General features: G+C 40.3%; 1 protein-coding gene across 3 annotated transcripts in view; it reads left to right on the top strand.

The window, feature by feature from the left end:
• Positions 1–20: 20 nt before the first annotated feature.
• Positions 21–15,434, top strand: part of KDM4B (lysine demethylase 4B) — a 282,960-nt gene continuing 267,546 nt past the window's right edge. For 2 of the 3 annotated variants that reach the window (XM_051971833.1, XM_051971831.1), the window contains exon 1: positions 22–2,640. In XM_051971833.1, the coding sequence (XP_051827793.1) occupies positions 2,231–2,640 (410 nt within the window). In that variant the 5' untranslated portion in view covers positions 22–2,230. Of the gene's footprint in view, positions 2,641–15,434 lie in introns of all 3 variants that reach the window. The other variant, XM_051971832.1, reaches the window with a different exon arrangement.

Below are 15,434 nucleotides of genomic sequence, written 5' to 3'. Positions count from 1 at the left end.
AAGTCTACCATTGGGTGTTGTAGGTCTAGAAGTATTCCCCAGTTTGAGCTTCAGTTTATTAATTTATAAATGAGAGTAGAATTGGATAGTCTGCAAGCACACTTGAGATGCTTAGATTGTATGAATCTAATGACAAACATTAAGTGCTTACCATATGTTAATACTATCCCTATGTTAAGTTTATGTTTACATTTTGATGGAAGAGATAATACATTTAAGGGCATATAAGGAGGCTACTAGCAGTTGGTGGTCAGAAGAGGCTTCATGTACAAGGTGGTCCTTGAGCTGTCTTGAAGAGAAGTGAGGAAGGAGCTTATTAATAAGCATACTGACAGAAAATAGAGCATGGCAAAAACAAAACTGGATGGCTGAGGGTAGAAAAAGGAGTAATGTACACTTGGTCTAGAAAAACTGGGGCACAGTTGGTAAGGGCTTTTAATTGAATTGACAGGGAGCTGAAAGTTGGTTGTTTAGGGGAGTGATTAGGTCTCTGGCCTGCTGAGATACTATAAGAAATCTTGAGTTGATCAATTAAATAAAAGACCATGCTTAAAATTACTTAGACTTCTTTGTATGGGATAGATTGGAGAGACTAGAGACTGGGAGGCCAATTAAGGGGTTGCAGTTGTGTAGGTGATGAGGGCCTGAATGAAGGGTTTAGCTGGGTGATAGAATGGAGTTCAGGAGATTCTATGACGGTAGAAATGTCTGAATTGGCAACTGATCGAGTTTCGTGGAGAGAAAAGAGTGAGGATTTAAGGATGGTACTGAGGTTATGAACCAGGAAAGATGGAAGTATTCTTTCCATTGAAATTGTGATGTGGGAAAGGAGTTAAGACTTATTGAATTTGATATATCCGGTCTGAAACTGATGATCCAGTATGGTGATCAGTTTCAGAAAAGTAAACAGATTGGACATACAGATGTAGGAATCACACGGTGTGTTAAATCCATCATGGGGAGGAGCAAATAAATGTGCATGGGCCTAAGATAGAAGGTCTTGGCAGTATTCAAGTTAGGGAGGTGTGATAAGGAATATGGAGCTAATGGAGAAATGGGCAGACAGGTGAAAACTAATAATGGTGTCATAAAAAACCCGGAGGGGAGAAGGTGCTAAACAGTATCTAATATAGAGATTTCAAGACTATGTATGAATCAACAATTAAGAGTGACTTTGGAGGCTGCAGCTTTAGTTAATGGATGAACTTGGGAGACTGGGGCAGACAACCTCAGTGATAAGGATTTGGCTCTGGCTAATGTAGAGGTTGGATTTGAGCTCCCGCTTAACAGACCGTAAGTCTTGTGCCACCTGGTTGCCTCAGACTGAGGAACAAGAGAAGGTGAAGGCAACAAACAAAGATATTGATCGCTATCTAGGAATTTGGGTTACAAGAAAACAGGGGGTGAAGAGATCCAGATCAGAGACAGAGGGGATCCCAGTGGATCTAGGGAAATGTATTGCTTTTGAGCATACGGTTTGAAGGTGAAGGGGAAGATACCAAGAGAGGAGCTTTGGTGGCTGAGCCACTGGGACAACGAGCCGGCCTCGGCCCGGAGAATGTCACAGATGAGGTACACGTGTGTGGAGACGAGTGGGAGGAGGAGGCTCCCGAGGCTCCGTTTTTCTCTGGTTAGAGGCGAGCTCCTCCGCTGGAGAGGAGTGGAGGGAGGAGGAGGCAATCACAATTCAGAAGTAGCCTTTGGAGCGGTGGTCTTAGCAGTCTGAGGACTGCCTGACTTCATTCCTGCCACTTAATACTCGTATGACCTTGGGGAAAGTCATAACCTCGGGGTCTCAGTTTTCTCGTTATGACCTGGGCCTGAATTCCCACCACATCGGGGGAGCGCTCGGCCACCCGTATTTTTCATGTATCCAAGAAGTCTGTCTTCCCTTTTACTTCCTCCTTTCCATCGCAGGTGCTAAGGCCTCTACGTTACAAATTGAAGGTCTCCAACATTATGGAAAGCTGCCTTCTTACCAAGCCTAGCCTGCTGTTGTGCTGGGCATCACGTACTCATTTCCCAGCCTGATTGCAAGGGCGGGGGCTCTTCAGAGAGGGGCTTGAGTGACATCTGCCATATCCATTCTTTGCGCCTCCGGCTTGCCTTGCAGCCAATAGTGGTTCAATTTAGTGCAGCCGGTAGGCGGGCCTTACGGCACCGTTGTCAATCCGAGGCTGTTTAGCCATTGGGTTGGTCGAGAGTGGCTGAATGGTGTTCGTCAGGTCCAATGGGAGTGTGGCCGGGCTGCAGGCACGTGGGAGGGTCGGGAGTCCTGCGAGCTAGTCCAATGAGGAGGTGCGGCCTCCCTGGAGGCCCGGCCAATCCGTGCCCGAAATCCCTCCTAGCCCACCTCTTCGCTGGCCAAGGGGCAGGGCCTTGCCTTGTTGATCGGCGGAGCGGAGGGGGAGGGGCGGAGCTGTCAGCCGTGGCCAATGGGCGGGCGGGTGTGGGTGCTGGGGCCAATGGCGGCCGGGGCGGTGCGGGCCCATCGCGGATAGAGCTTCTGCTGCGGTGGGGTCGAGTGCTGGCCGAGCAAGCGAGTGAAGGGGCCCGGCCCGAGCTAAGGAGCCAGAGGCGGCTGGCCCAGCCACTCCGCGACGGACTGACGAAGCTGACGCGCCGGGCAGCAACCATCGGGTAAGGCCCGAGGGTGCTTTGCCTCGGCGGAGGGAGGCCCAAGCTGGAGCAGTCTGTTTCCCCCCCACCCCCCGCCCCGTTCACTCTGGGCCGAGGCCGCCCCCTCACACCCCCGGGGAGGCGACGCGAGGCGGCGGGTGTGCGGGGCCGAGCCGAGCCGGTCTAGAAAGGGCGAGCACAATGACGGGCCCGGCGGAGACAGAGAGAGTGCGGCCGGGCCGCGGGCCTGCGCCGTGCCGGGGCTGGGGCTGGAGAGCGAGCTCTGCCGTCCCGGTGCGTCCCGGGCCCGGCCTGGCTCCTCTCCCCTCCTCCATCGCGGCTCCTCCGCCGCCGCCCTCCCCCGCTCATTGTCTCCAGCGCCCCGCCTGGCCGCTCGGGTCCCCGCGCCGGGGCCGGGGCCGGGGCCGGGGCCGGGGCCGGGGCGGGGGAGTGGGGGTGGGGGCGGGGGCGGGGGCGGTGTCCCCTGTTCAGGCCCTGACCCGGCTGGGCTGGCGAGGGGCGGTTAGATGCGTTAACTGCCCCGGCCGGTGGGGGGCCCCCTCCCCCTCCCCCTCCCCCCTCTCTCCTCCCGATCCCCAACCCCTGTCTTCCCAGAGTCGGGAAATAGTGCTTGGCAGGCTCCCCAGCCGCCCCCAGGCTCCGCGGCAGCCCCCGGCCCCGACGCCGCGCCGGGCGAGCTGCTTTCCGGGCAGGTTGCCCGCTCCGCCCGGGGGAAGCGGGGAACGCGCTCTGCTCGGAGGCTCGGAAGCCTGGTCGGCGGCGCCCGCCGGCTGTCACCCGGCCTGCGCCGGTCCGGCCCGGCCCGAGCAGGAGGAGGAGGAGGAGGAGGGGCTGGGACACAATGGGGACCGCGGTGTCCGGGGAGGGGGAGGGCGTCGCGCGTGGCCGGTGCATTCTCTTTCTTTCCACTGAGCCCAAAGCGGGGTGCGGGAGATGGGAGTTGGGGCTTCGTTGGCCGTATTTTTGCTCGGGGCCGTTTTTGTTTTGAGAGGGTGGAAATGCTGCGTTTAGGGTAGAGGGTAGCAGCCCGGCACAAAAGACTCCTCGGGTGACAATTGTGGGTGGTTCCAACACACCCTTGCAAATGAGGTGTTAATGATTTTTTTTTAAAGCCCTACTATATTTGAAGAAGTAAGGCCTGGCCCAAAAACTGCGGTCATGAAGGGGACGTCATTAATGTCTGTAACCATCCTTGGGGGTACAGAAGTTGAGTCCTTGTAAATGGGGGTGGGAAGGACTGATTTTGAAGCCACAAAATCCAGTCTTACTACTTTTCGAATGTGGACTGACTAGGAAACTGTGGAATTGATACATTCTTATAATAGTTATAATCTTAAGCTATAGTTTCGGACTTTTAGTCTCTGGGACCAGCAACACAGCTCCCAGTGGGATAGACAGAAAAGGTTAGCCAATGAGCCTAAGTAGGAGAACTGGGCTGGTTATTTAAAAAGGGTTGTTTGGTTTGAGAATCACTGCATACTGGTTAAGTCTTCTTGAGATTAGGAAGCCCGAAGTTGTCAATCCTTTGTATTCCTGATAATTGATTTGAGTTGTTTTTCGGACAATCCATAGAGAGTCCTACTATGAGATTACACGAGGCATATGAATTTTTTTTCCACGTTTTTTATTTTCGTTTATTGGAACTGAGCTAGGGCATCCTGACAACCTAGTAAGGTGATGGATTGCAAACTAGAAAAATTATTTTAAAATACCATTAAATGTGTATTGAGTCATATAGTAAAATTACCATGTCAGGTTAAATTTTTCATAAAATAATTATACTAGGTAGAAATGCTGCTTATGCAATTAAAGAGACAGAAGATTATAATGAAAAAAGCACCCAATCTGGAGCCCCAAATCCCTGGATTTTATTGCTCACTGCTCATCTGATCCTGTTTGTTTCCACATTTATATATAAAATGAAATATCTAACGTCCCTGAAATCTTCATATCTGTGATTTGGATTGGGTAGGATAGTAATAATTAACACATGCAGAGTTTAAGTTTAGCAAATTTCTTTAAAGGATATTACTTTATTTCATTATCCCCATTTCACAGATAAAGAAACTGAGAAGCAATGTTCTCTGGTTTCAAGAGGAAAAATCATAGCTTTACTATTCCTTGGATTATACTTTAGTGAATTACTGAGACTGAAAAAATTTATTAAATTATGATGATTTTTGTGATGATTCTTTTTGAACTTACCTTATTCTCATAATGTGTAAGGTTGTAAAAGTCTTTTTGTCTTAGTGTGGGATCTATCAGATCTGTGTTCTGAATGCCCAAGGTCACCTCCATGTCACAGTGAAAGTAGAAATTTAGTAAAACCTACATTAAAAAAAAAAAAAAATCAGCCAGAAGAGCAATCTTACTTCAAACAATTGAATATTTGTCAAGGTAGGTTAAAAAAAAAAAAAAAAAAACAACCCTACCAGATTAGTTTGAAAGGAAACAAATAGAATAAAAGGAATGGCTGCAGAGACTTCCATAAAATTTAAGAATTATTCACCTTTTTTGTATCTCCCTGGAAATCTGGGGAAACTACTCCCTTTTGTAGGATAATGTTTTTTACTGCACAAAATAAAATATATCCTATATAAGGGAAACCAATTACATTGAAATAGTTACTAAAATAGTTTTAAGAACAAGTTTATGAACCCAAGTTTAAGAAATCCTTTGTTTTCCAATTATATAGGATTAGAGGATCCTTCTTTTTTGTGTCATTAGGAAGTAGGAATTTGGCTTACCTGACTACATTTAAATCAGTCAGAATCCAAGCCCACTTTTTTCCTTCACAATAGTTTAAGGTCCATTTCTTTTATATTCTGGCTTTTCGTCCTTGAGCAAATCTGGTATCTTGGACTTGTCCCACCAAGTTTGAGGAAGTGCCACTTTATTGAAGTTTCTATAGTCAACAAATAGCTGTCCTGGTCTGGTTGTAATAGGATTGCTTAGGACTGTCCTGCTCTACACTTTGAGATCCCTACTCTAGCCTACTTCCTCCCCAGTTTTTTATTTTATACTAGACTTTAACAATGGCTGCATGTTAACTCTTGAGTTTTTATCCTTACTGATAGTATCTAATAGAAAAGTTGTCCTTTTTTAAAAATGAAAATAGATTGTCAGATACACACGTATATATGTGTGTGTATATATATATATATATATATATATATATATGCATTATCTGGTTTCTTCTCTCTGCTCACTGTTGACTGAAATCGGTAGTACCATTTTTAAACTTGATCAGAGTTATATAATTCAATAATTCAGTGTTTTAAGTATCTGCAAACTTGATTTTATACCTCTCTACCTCCTCTCTGCCTACTACATCCTTTAGTAGAGCTGCTTTCAGATAGCCAAATAGATGACATTGTCTACTTTATAGGTTAGGGTGATGAATAAGCCGAAAGGTCTTGGGTAAATGGACAAAAGAAATGCCCCTCAATGAATTACTTGCCCATTAGACAGCTTAGTTCTTAATCTTTAGAGTTGTTTTCAGTAGCAAAAGTAGTAATTTAGGACCCTTAGTCTTTAACTCTCTTCTTGATTTAATGCTTTTGATTTCCCTACTCCATGACCCAAATTTCTTTGGCTTCTTTAATACTTATCTTCCATGATTTTCCTTTGACACATCTTTTTATTTTCTTTCTCCTTTCCCCACATCATTCACACCCAATTCTTTGGATGGTTTCTAAGGCTCATTGTATTTGTTACACCTTTTCATGTTCTTTATTAGGGGCATCTATGGCCTCTTGCCTTCCACTATAATTTCTATTGATCTACTTCCAACTGTACTATAGTCGTATATCTAGCTTACAACATTTAGAATCAGATTAAAATGTAATTGAGGAATATTTGACAAAGATAAAATTACATTTTTAAGCTGTCAGTATTTAACTTGCACAGATCTTTATGTAGTTTAGTGACCCCCTGTCTCTTTCAAGAGCTTGTTGTCCTTGTATCCTATTTTTCCACTTGCCTAATGGAACAGTTCCTTTTGAATATTCTGCCCTCCCCCTGCAAATCTGCACATCCAATACATCATCAACAACATTTCCCTCTTATCTCTTCATCAGTTCTCTGTCTATATCTACCCTTTTCTGTTTCTAATGGTGTGTCTAGGTAAAAGTGCTCTTTGGCTAGCCTGGGGTCCCTGAATCCCCCTTAATCAAGGGGGTCTGTGAACTTGGATAGGGGGGAATTACATCTTTGTTTCAATATAATTACCTTTGTAATTCTATGTATTTTATTTTATGCATTTAAAAGTATTTGAGAAGGGATCTGTAGACTTCACAAGATCCCCAGTGGTCTTTGATGCACCCTCCCAAAAAAAGTTTAAGAAACCTTTGATCTAATTTGTCACCAAGTTCAATGGCTTCTTCCTTGGAGTATTATCTTTGTTTTTGTGGAATATCTTAAGAATCACAGAATTTTATCCTTAGAAGGGATCTAAGAAATCATCTGGTTTAATTCTTCATGGAATCCTCTCTTTACCATATCTCTAACAAGTCTTCATTTGCAGCTTCTAATTCTGTTACTGCTAATTACAACTGTTATGTCTTTTCCTGACATCTCTTCTCTCTTTCCCATCCCCTCCAATTCCCCTACAGCTACACATCCCTGGTTCTTCCTGTGGAATGATTTCAAGTACTTTCTAATGTTGGTTGATTCCCTTTGGATCGATATAATGTTATTAGAGTAGAGGACAGTAAGAATTCCCCATTCTGGAAACCTTAGGATTATAAGATTACTGATTTAGAGCTGAAAGGAATTTTAGAAGCTATTATAGTCCATCCTTCTCATTCTATGGATCAGAAAGACACTTAAGATGTGCAGGGGTTAAGTGACTTATGCAAAGTCAAACAACTATTAATATCTTCTAAGATTGTTTTATCTTTTCTTTTGGGGTCTGTCATCTCATTTTACATATTGTGATTTTTCACCTTTGAACCTTTTGCCTGAGAATTGTGATCTAGACATGCATTTGTACTTGAGATGAACAAATCTGATTTTATTAAATTTTATTAAGTTTTATTAAGTATTCCTACTATGTATAAAAACATTTTGTTTAGGTATTGGGGGAAGGTCCAAAATTTATATAAAGTCCTCAAGAATTTATAACCTGTCAATCTTTTTTTTTATTATAGCTTTTTATTTACAAGATATATGCATGGGTAATTTTTCAGCATTGACAATTGCAAAACCTTTTGTTACAATTTTTCCCCTCCCTCTGCCCACTGCCTGCCCCAGATAGCGGAGGTTGACCATTACATGTTATATATGTTAAAGTTTATATTAAATACAATACATATATACATGTCCACATAGTTATTTTGCTGGACAAAAAGAATCGGACTTTGAAATAGTGTATAATTAGCCTGTGAAGGAAATCAAAAATGCAGGCAGACAAAAATAGAGGGATTGGGAATTCTATTTAGTGATTCGTACTCATTTCCCAGAATTCTTTCACTGGGTGTAGCTGGTTCAATTCATTATTCTCCATTGGAACTGATTTGGTTCATCTCATTGTTGAAGAGGGCCATGTCCATCAGAATTGATCATCATATAGTATTGTTGCTGAAGTATATAATGATCTCCTGGTCCTGCTCATTTCACTCAGCATCAGTTCATGTGAGTCTCTCCAGGCCTTTCTGAAATCATCCTGCTGGTCATTTCTTACAGAACAATAATATTCAATAACATTCATATACCCCAATTTATTCAGCCATTCTCCAGCTGATGGGCATCCACTCAGTTTCCCCAGTTTCTAGCCACTACAAAGAGGGCTGCCACAAACATTCTTGCATACAGATCCCTTTCCCTTCTTTAAGATCTCTTGGGGATATAAACCTAGTAGTAGCACTGCTGGATCAAAGGGTATGCACAGTTTGATAACTTTTGGGGCATAGTTCCAAATCACTCTCCAGAATGGCTGGCTGTATTAACAATTCCACCAACAATGTATCAGTGTCCCAGTTTTCCTACATCCCCTCCAACATTCCTCATTATCTTTCCCTGTCATTTTAGCCAATTTGACAGGTGTCAATAATTTCAATTTTTTTGTCTGAGAATTGTCTGTTCATATCCTTTGACCACTTATCAATTGGAGAATGGCGTGATTTCTTGTAAATTAGAGACAATTCTCTATATATTTTGGAAATGAGGCCTTTATCAGAACCTTTGACTGTAAAAATGCTTTCCCAGTTTATTGTTTCCCTTCTAATCTTGTCTGCATCAGTTTTCTTTGTACAAAAACTTTTCAATTTGATATAATTAAAATTTTCTATTTTGTGATCAGTAATGATCTCTAGTTCTTCTTTGGTCATAAATTCCTTCCTCTTCCACAGGTCTGAGAGGTAAACTATCCTGTATTCTTCTAATTTATTTATAATCTCATTCTTTATGCCTAGGTCATGAACTCATTTTGACCTTATCTTGGTGTACGGTGTTAAGTGTGGGTCAATGCCTAGTTTCTGCCATACTAATTTCCAATTTTCCCAGCAATTTTTGTCAAACAGTGAGTTCTTATCCCAAAAGCTGGCGTCTTTGGGTTTGTCAAACACTAGATTATTAAAGTTATTGACTATTTTGTCCTTTGAACCTAACCTATTCCACTGATCAACTAGTCTGTTTCTTAGCCAATACCAAATGGTTTTGATAACTGCTGCTTTATAATATAATTTTAGATCTGTTACAGCCAGGCTACCTTCATTTGATTTTTTTTTATTAGTTCCCTTGAAATTCTTGACCTTTTGTTTTTCCATGTGAACTTTGTTGTTATTTTTTCTAGATCATTAAAATAATTTTTTGGGAATCTGGTATAGTGCTAAATAAATAGATTAGTTTAGGTAGTATTGTCATCTTTATTATATTTGCTTGCCCTATCCAAAAGCGTTTCATATTTTTCCATTTGGTTAGATCTGACTATTTGTGTGGAAAGTGTTTGGTAGTTTTGCTCAGATGGTTTCTGATTTTCTCTTGGCAGATAGATTCCTAAATATTTTATACTATCAGTAGTTACTTTAAATGGAATTTCTCTTTGTATCTCTAACTGTTGAATATTGTTAGTGATATATAACAATGCTGATGACTTATGGAGATTTTTTTGTATATAACCTGTCAATCTTTAAGTATTAAGTGCTTAAAGGTAGCAACACAGGTAGCTCTAATACAGAATAAAGCTTCAGAGTTACAAAACAGAATATGGAATAAGGTCTCAAGGAATGCCATTATCTATTTAGGGGATCAGAGAAAGCTTCTTGAAGGAAGCTTTTGTTTCATTTGGACTTAAAAGTATGGATGCCATTTTAATAAGTGAAGATGGGGAAAGTCAACATTCCAAGCATAAAAAATAAATCTGAGTAAAGACATGGAATTTGAGAGTAAAGTGTACTTGAGGGGCAAAGCACTGTCCAGTTTGAATGGAGTATATTATACTTGGGTATAAGGCTGAAAAACAGTAGTTTGGTCACTAAAAATTTAAAAATTCAGAAACGGCAATTTGGACAGTATTATAGTCAGTGGAGTCACAGATTCAAAGGTTTCAAATGGAAAAGGATCTTAGAGAAAATAAGTCTCTCCTTTTTATCCCTTTCTAGATTCCTTAAAGCCATTGAAGATTTTTGAGTACCATGCTCAGAGTAGATGACCAGACTAGGTGGTGTACATAAGAAAGATTATTCCATTACAGATCAGTTCACATCCTACTTTTAATGCAAGACATCTTTTCAGATCATGCCTCATTCTGTCTGGGATTATTACACTCCCATTTTCTTCTTCTTCTTCTTCTTCTTCTTCTTCTTCTTCTTCTTCTTCTTCTTCTTCTTCTTCTTTTTTTTTTGCTGAGGCAATTAGGGTTAAGTGACTTGCCCAGGGTTACACAGCTAGGAAGTGTTAAGTTTCTGAAACCAGATTTGAACTCGGATCCTCCTGACTTCAAGGTTGGTGTTCTATCCACTGTGCCACCTAGCTGCCCTCACTCCCATTTATTCTTTGTGGATATGTCTTGTATGTATGTATGTGGTTTATTGTAGATTGTCCGATCCATGTTAACTAGAACTACTTGAAGGCAGGTACTATTCTTGCCTTTCTTTTTATCTCCACTTAGCATAGTAACTGGTACATAATGAAAGCACTTAATAAATGTTTATTGGAGAAAGAATCTTTGAGATTGTATAGGTTCATAAGAACTAATTTTAGTAGTCTGTGTTGGGGTTGGAGGTAATAATGGTCTAAATTAGAATGGTGGTTGTGCGAATAGAGAGGAAGAGAGTGTATACAAGGGGTGTTTTGGAAAGAGAAAGAACAGAACCTTCTAATTTCCTCTTTATCTTTTGAGTGAAATCAGATAACCAACCCTCAGATTACATTAGGGAGAATGGAGGTGCCACAGATCTGAATGAATGAAACATTATTCATAAATAGAAGTAATTAGGAGAAGAAAGTAAAACTAGAATTCTTAGCAGGTTTAGAGGGGAAAATGAACTTCATCTTAGGCCATTGGGTGGGACACCTTGGACTTTCCCCAGAAAGTTGAATTTATGCAGTAGATTTAACATCAGTAGATGAAATATAAGTATGGGAAATTAAGTTCATCCCCATTCAATACAGTTTCACCTCATTGGATTTGGTAAATTGTTTAATCCATTTTGATCTTTGTGGATCCTTATTTTTGTCACTCAGGATAAGATCAGTTGTGCATAACTCAGAATACTTGTGAGGAGCAATTAAAATGATATATGTAAAGATATTTGTTAACCTTAAAATATATAAATGTGCTGATATTATTGATGTTAGTAGTATTGAAGTGATTCAATGTATTTGCTGTCTTTCCAGCATCATGTAGGATTACCAACTTCAAGACAATTTCATTAAGATATACTTGCCATTTTGGAAGTTATAAGCTCAAGAAACCAATCTCAACTATGTCTTCTTTAAAATTTGAAAAATAATACTTTAAAATGTCTCTTTACTCATATAATTGATTTAAAAAAATGTTTAATAGACTAGGACAAAAGACAGATTCTTGGGCAAATTCATCAAAGATATTTAGATTGATATTAACATATTAACTCTTACTCTTTGTGGTTTAGTCATTTATCCACTTAAGTTGCACTGTCTTCCAGTCTTTGCCTTTTCATCACCTTTTCAAGCCATGCTACAAATGACATTATCAAATGCTACTTAGTACTTCTGTGGCCTTTTGGACATCATGGTGTAGTAGATTCAGTGGATTCAGTAACACTAGTTAAAATTCTCCTTTTGACATCTAGTTTTATGACATAGGCATTTAACCTTACTGAGTCTGTCCCTTATATTAAATGGGAATAATTATGAGTAGAACTTATCTGAGTTGTTGAGATTCAAATGTGATAATATATGACATTTATAATTGATACATTAATGTTGTTATTATGACCTTGTGACAGTTCAATTCATTTGTAAAATGAGGTCAGAGGCGATTTCTTTTTTTAATAATCTTTTTAACCAGTAATTCTGGTTAAAAATCCCAATTCTCTCTCTGAGAAGACAAATTCTCACAGACATGTATAATTAAAGCAAAATAAATGACCAAAAAAAAGTTTAATATTCAGCTTTTGAATCTTGTCTATCAGGTAGATTTGTTTCATTGGAATTATACTTAATCATCATTATGATCCGGATTTCTTAATCTTTCAGGGATTTTTTTTTACTTTGCAATATCATTGTATTTAGAAATTGTTCTGCTTACTTCATCCAGATCTTCCACAGAGTTCTCTGAAAACAAACCTTCATTGTCTCTTAAAAGATGATAGTATCCTATCTACCTATTCCAAAATATGTTCAATCATTCCCCAATTGTTAGGTTCTTTTTCAATTTCCAATTTTTTGTCACCACAAAAAGAGCTATATAGTATCTGTAAATCCTTATCGTTTGTTTTATTTTATGAATAACCCTTCCCTTAACCTATCTTCCCTCAGATTTCCCCATTCTCTTCTTCCTTTTCCATCTATTTTCCTTTTGAGTGAAATGAATTTCTGTAGCCACTTTTGTGTGTTTTCTTCCCTTCTTTGACCTATTCCATTGAGAATGATGTTCAAGTTACCAGTTGTTGGAATCCTTACAAAGTGATATCAGTTGTCTAATTTAGCATGGTACTTAGCAAATTCTCTAACTCGCTAATGTATTTAAGTACTCTTTGGAGTTCACAAGTATGGGAGATTCACAAAGTTAACTTTGTAACTTTTTGAATTCACACCTCCCTTAATCCCTCCCTCAGAGGAGTAGTCAACCTTTAAGAGATCATATATAAGAAGCTGACAGAGGCTCAGTCAGAGTTAGTTCGGAACATTGCCAGGAGTTGGAAAGAAGCACTCTGGGACAGACACAGAGGAACTCTGGGATAGACACAGAGCACTCTGGGAGATTGAGAGCCAGAAGCCCTCTCTCGGAGCCAAGACAGATTCATTCCGTCTTCCACCTTGGTGCTGGCTGGAGACATTTGGAAGAAGAGAAGCCAAAACTGGCAGAGGCAAAAGGTTAATGGCAAGAGCTCTTAGAACCAAGGAGAGAGAGGCCTCTAAGAAAACTAACTGGACTATTTTGGAGGAAGCAATAAAAGATCTGAACTTTTAATACCTGGCTGCATTTGGAGTGATTATTATTTTCAACTGAAACTAAGGCTGTATCCAGAAAACCTCCCCAAGAAACCTGCTCGCACAGAGAACCATCTTATATTATAAAAAAGAAGAGAACACCACAGGAGGCTTCTCTTCTTCCAAATGTCTCCAGCCAGCACCAAGGTGAAAGTTGGAATGAATCTGTCTTGCCTCTGAGAGAGGGCTTCTGGCTCTCAATCTCCCAGTGTGCTCCTTGTCTGTCCCAGAGTGCCTCTGTGTCTGCCTCAACTCCAACTCGTGGCATTCAGTCTTCCAAAGTGACTTCTTCCAACTGAGCCTCTGTCAGCTTCTTATGTATGATCTCCCAAAGGTTGACTCCTCCTCTGAGAGAGTGGGATTATGGGTTTCTGACTTGTGAATCTCATATTGAATACTAACTTGTGAAGCTCCCAAAAGTGTGAACTCAATGAGTACTTATATATTAGTGAGCTAGAAGATTTGCTAAGTACCATGCTAAATTAGACAATTGACTTAACACTTTGTAAAGATTCCAACAATCAGCCATTCCTTCAGCTCCTCCTACTTTGTATATAGACTTCTACTTCTACATGCCAATTGTGTAAAATAATTTCCCCTAACTTTCTTCTTCTTCCTCTCCCCTATTCTTTCCCCATTCCTTTCCATTAAAAAAAAAAAAAAAAAAAAAAAAAAAAGATCATTGACATAACAAAACCTTCCTGTATAATTAAACTACTTCTGTGATTCCTGAATATTAGATTGGGGACTGGGAAAGAAGGGAACACCTATATTATCTTCCCGTAGTAAAATGTAAGCAGTTTGGCCTTATTTTAGTCCCATATTTTGAAATTTGTTTATTTGTTTATGTTTACCTTTTTATTGTTTTTTAATTAAAACTTTTTTATTTTCAAAACATATTCATGGGTAATTTTTCAATTAACCCTTGCAAAACCTTGTATTCCAATTTTCTCCCCCCCTTCTCTCACCTCCCAATCCCCAATCTAATATTCAGGAATCACAGAAGTAGTTTAATTATACAGGAAGGTTTTGTTATGTCAGTGATCTTTTTTTTTTTTTTTTTTTTTAATGGAAAGGAGTGGGGAAAGAATAGGGGAGAGGAAGGAGAGGAAGGTTAGGGGAAATTATTTTACACAATTCAGTACCTTTACAATGGAGGCTGATAAATCATGTGTGATGCCAACTGAAGCTTTTCAGTACTTGAATTCTTTCTTTTTGTCTGTTTGCAGTATTTTTTCTTTGACCTGAAAGTTCTGGATTTTGGCCAAAATATTCCTGGAGTTTTCATTTTGAAGTTTCTGGAGGTGACCAGTAGCCTCTTTCCACTTTGTTTTTTATTGTGGTGTGTTATGGGCCAGAATTCTGTACTTATAACAAGGATTCTTACAAGGTGTTAAGTCAGTGGAATTGATAAGACAATGGTTATTTGGTTTAGCATGGTGATTAATAGTTCTCTAGTTCAGTATGATTGATTTAATCTTACAACAAATAATGGTTTCCTAATGATATAATGATTGGTTTATACTTGGTACACTGCATATAAGCTGGGACAAATTCAGCCAGACAGATTCATCTCCCACCTTTGTGGTGGCTGGAGGCTGGAGCACAAGCTCTGGGACTGAGATAGACTTCAAGACAGAGATCATCGTGGTGGTTCTCCTGCCTCTCCCACAGAAACCAAGACACCTTCCAGAGGACCTCAAGAAAGCTAGCCCAGGCCCCAGACAAGGAGACAGACTGAAGGAAAACAATAAAGACTTTTGGACTTTATCACCTGGCTATTCTTGTGGTGATTACTCTGCTGAAAAAAAGGCTGGTCAGAGATCTCCAGAAAACCAACCAGAATACAACAGTGGTGTTCTGATTTTGTTTACTCATTCTTCTCCATGTTATCTGACTTAGGAGTTAGGACTTGGTTGGTCTTTTTTAGAGGGAATAGCTGGGCTGGTCCTCTTGCTGCTTTCTTGGGGTAGTAATTTTTCTGTTATTCCAGGTTTTCAGCGACAGCTCAGGTTGGGAAATCTGCAATTTTCCCAAAGTGGTAGATGGTAACTAAATACCTACTCCTCTTTCCCATCCCTCTATTCCTACCTCTCTCACTTCTGCCTATACTTGACCTGGTTTGGGTTAGAGCAACAGACCTGTAAGTTTGTTAT

This window comes from Antechinus flavipes, chromosome 1 (genome assembly GCF_016432865.1).
Source record: "Antechinus flavipes isolate AdamAnt ecotype Samford, QLD, Australia chromosome 1, AdamAnt_v2, whole genome shotgun sequence".
NCBI classification, from domain to species: domain Eukaryota; kingdom Metazoa; phylum Chordata; class Mammalia; order Dasyuromorphia; family Dasyuridae; genus Antechinus; species Antechinus flavipes.
The sequence above is the reverse complement of the archived record's forward strand: the minus strand, read 5'-3'. Positions and strand labels throughout refer to the sequence as shown.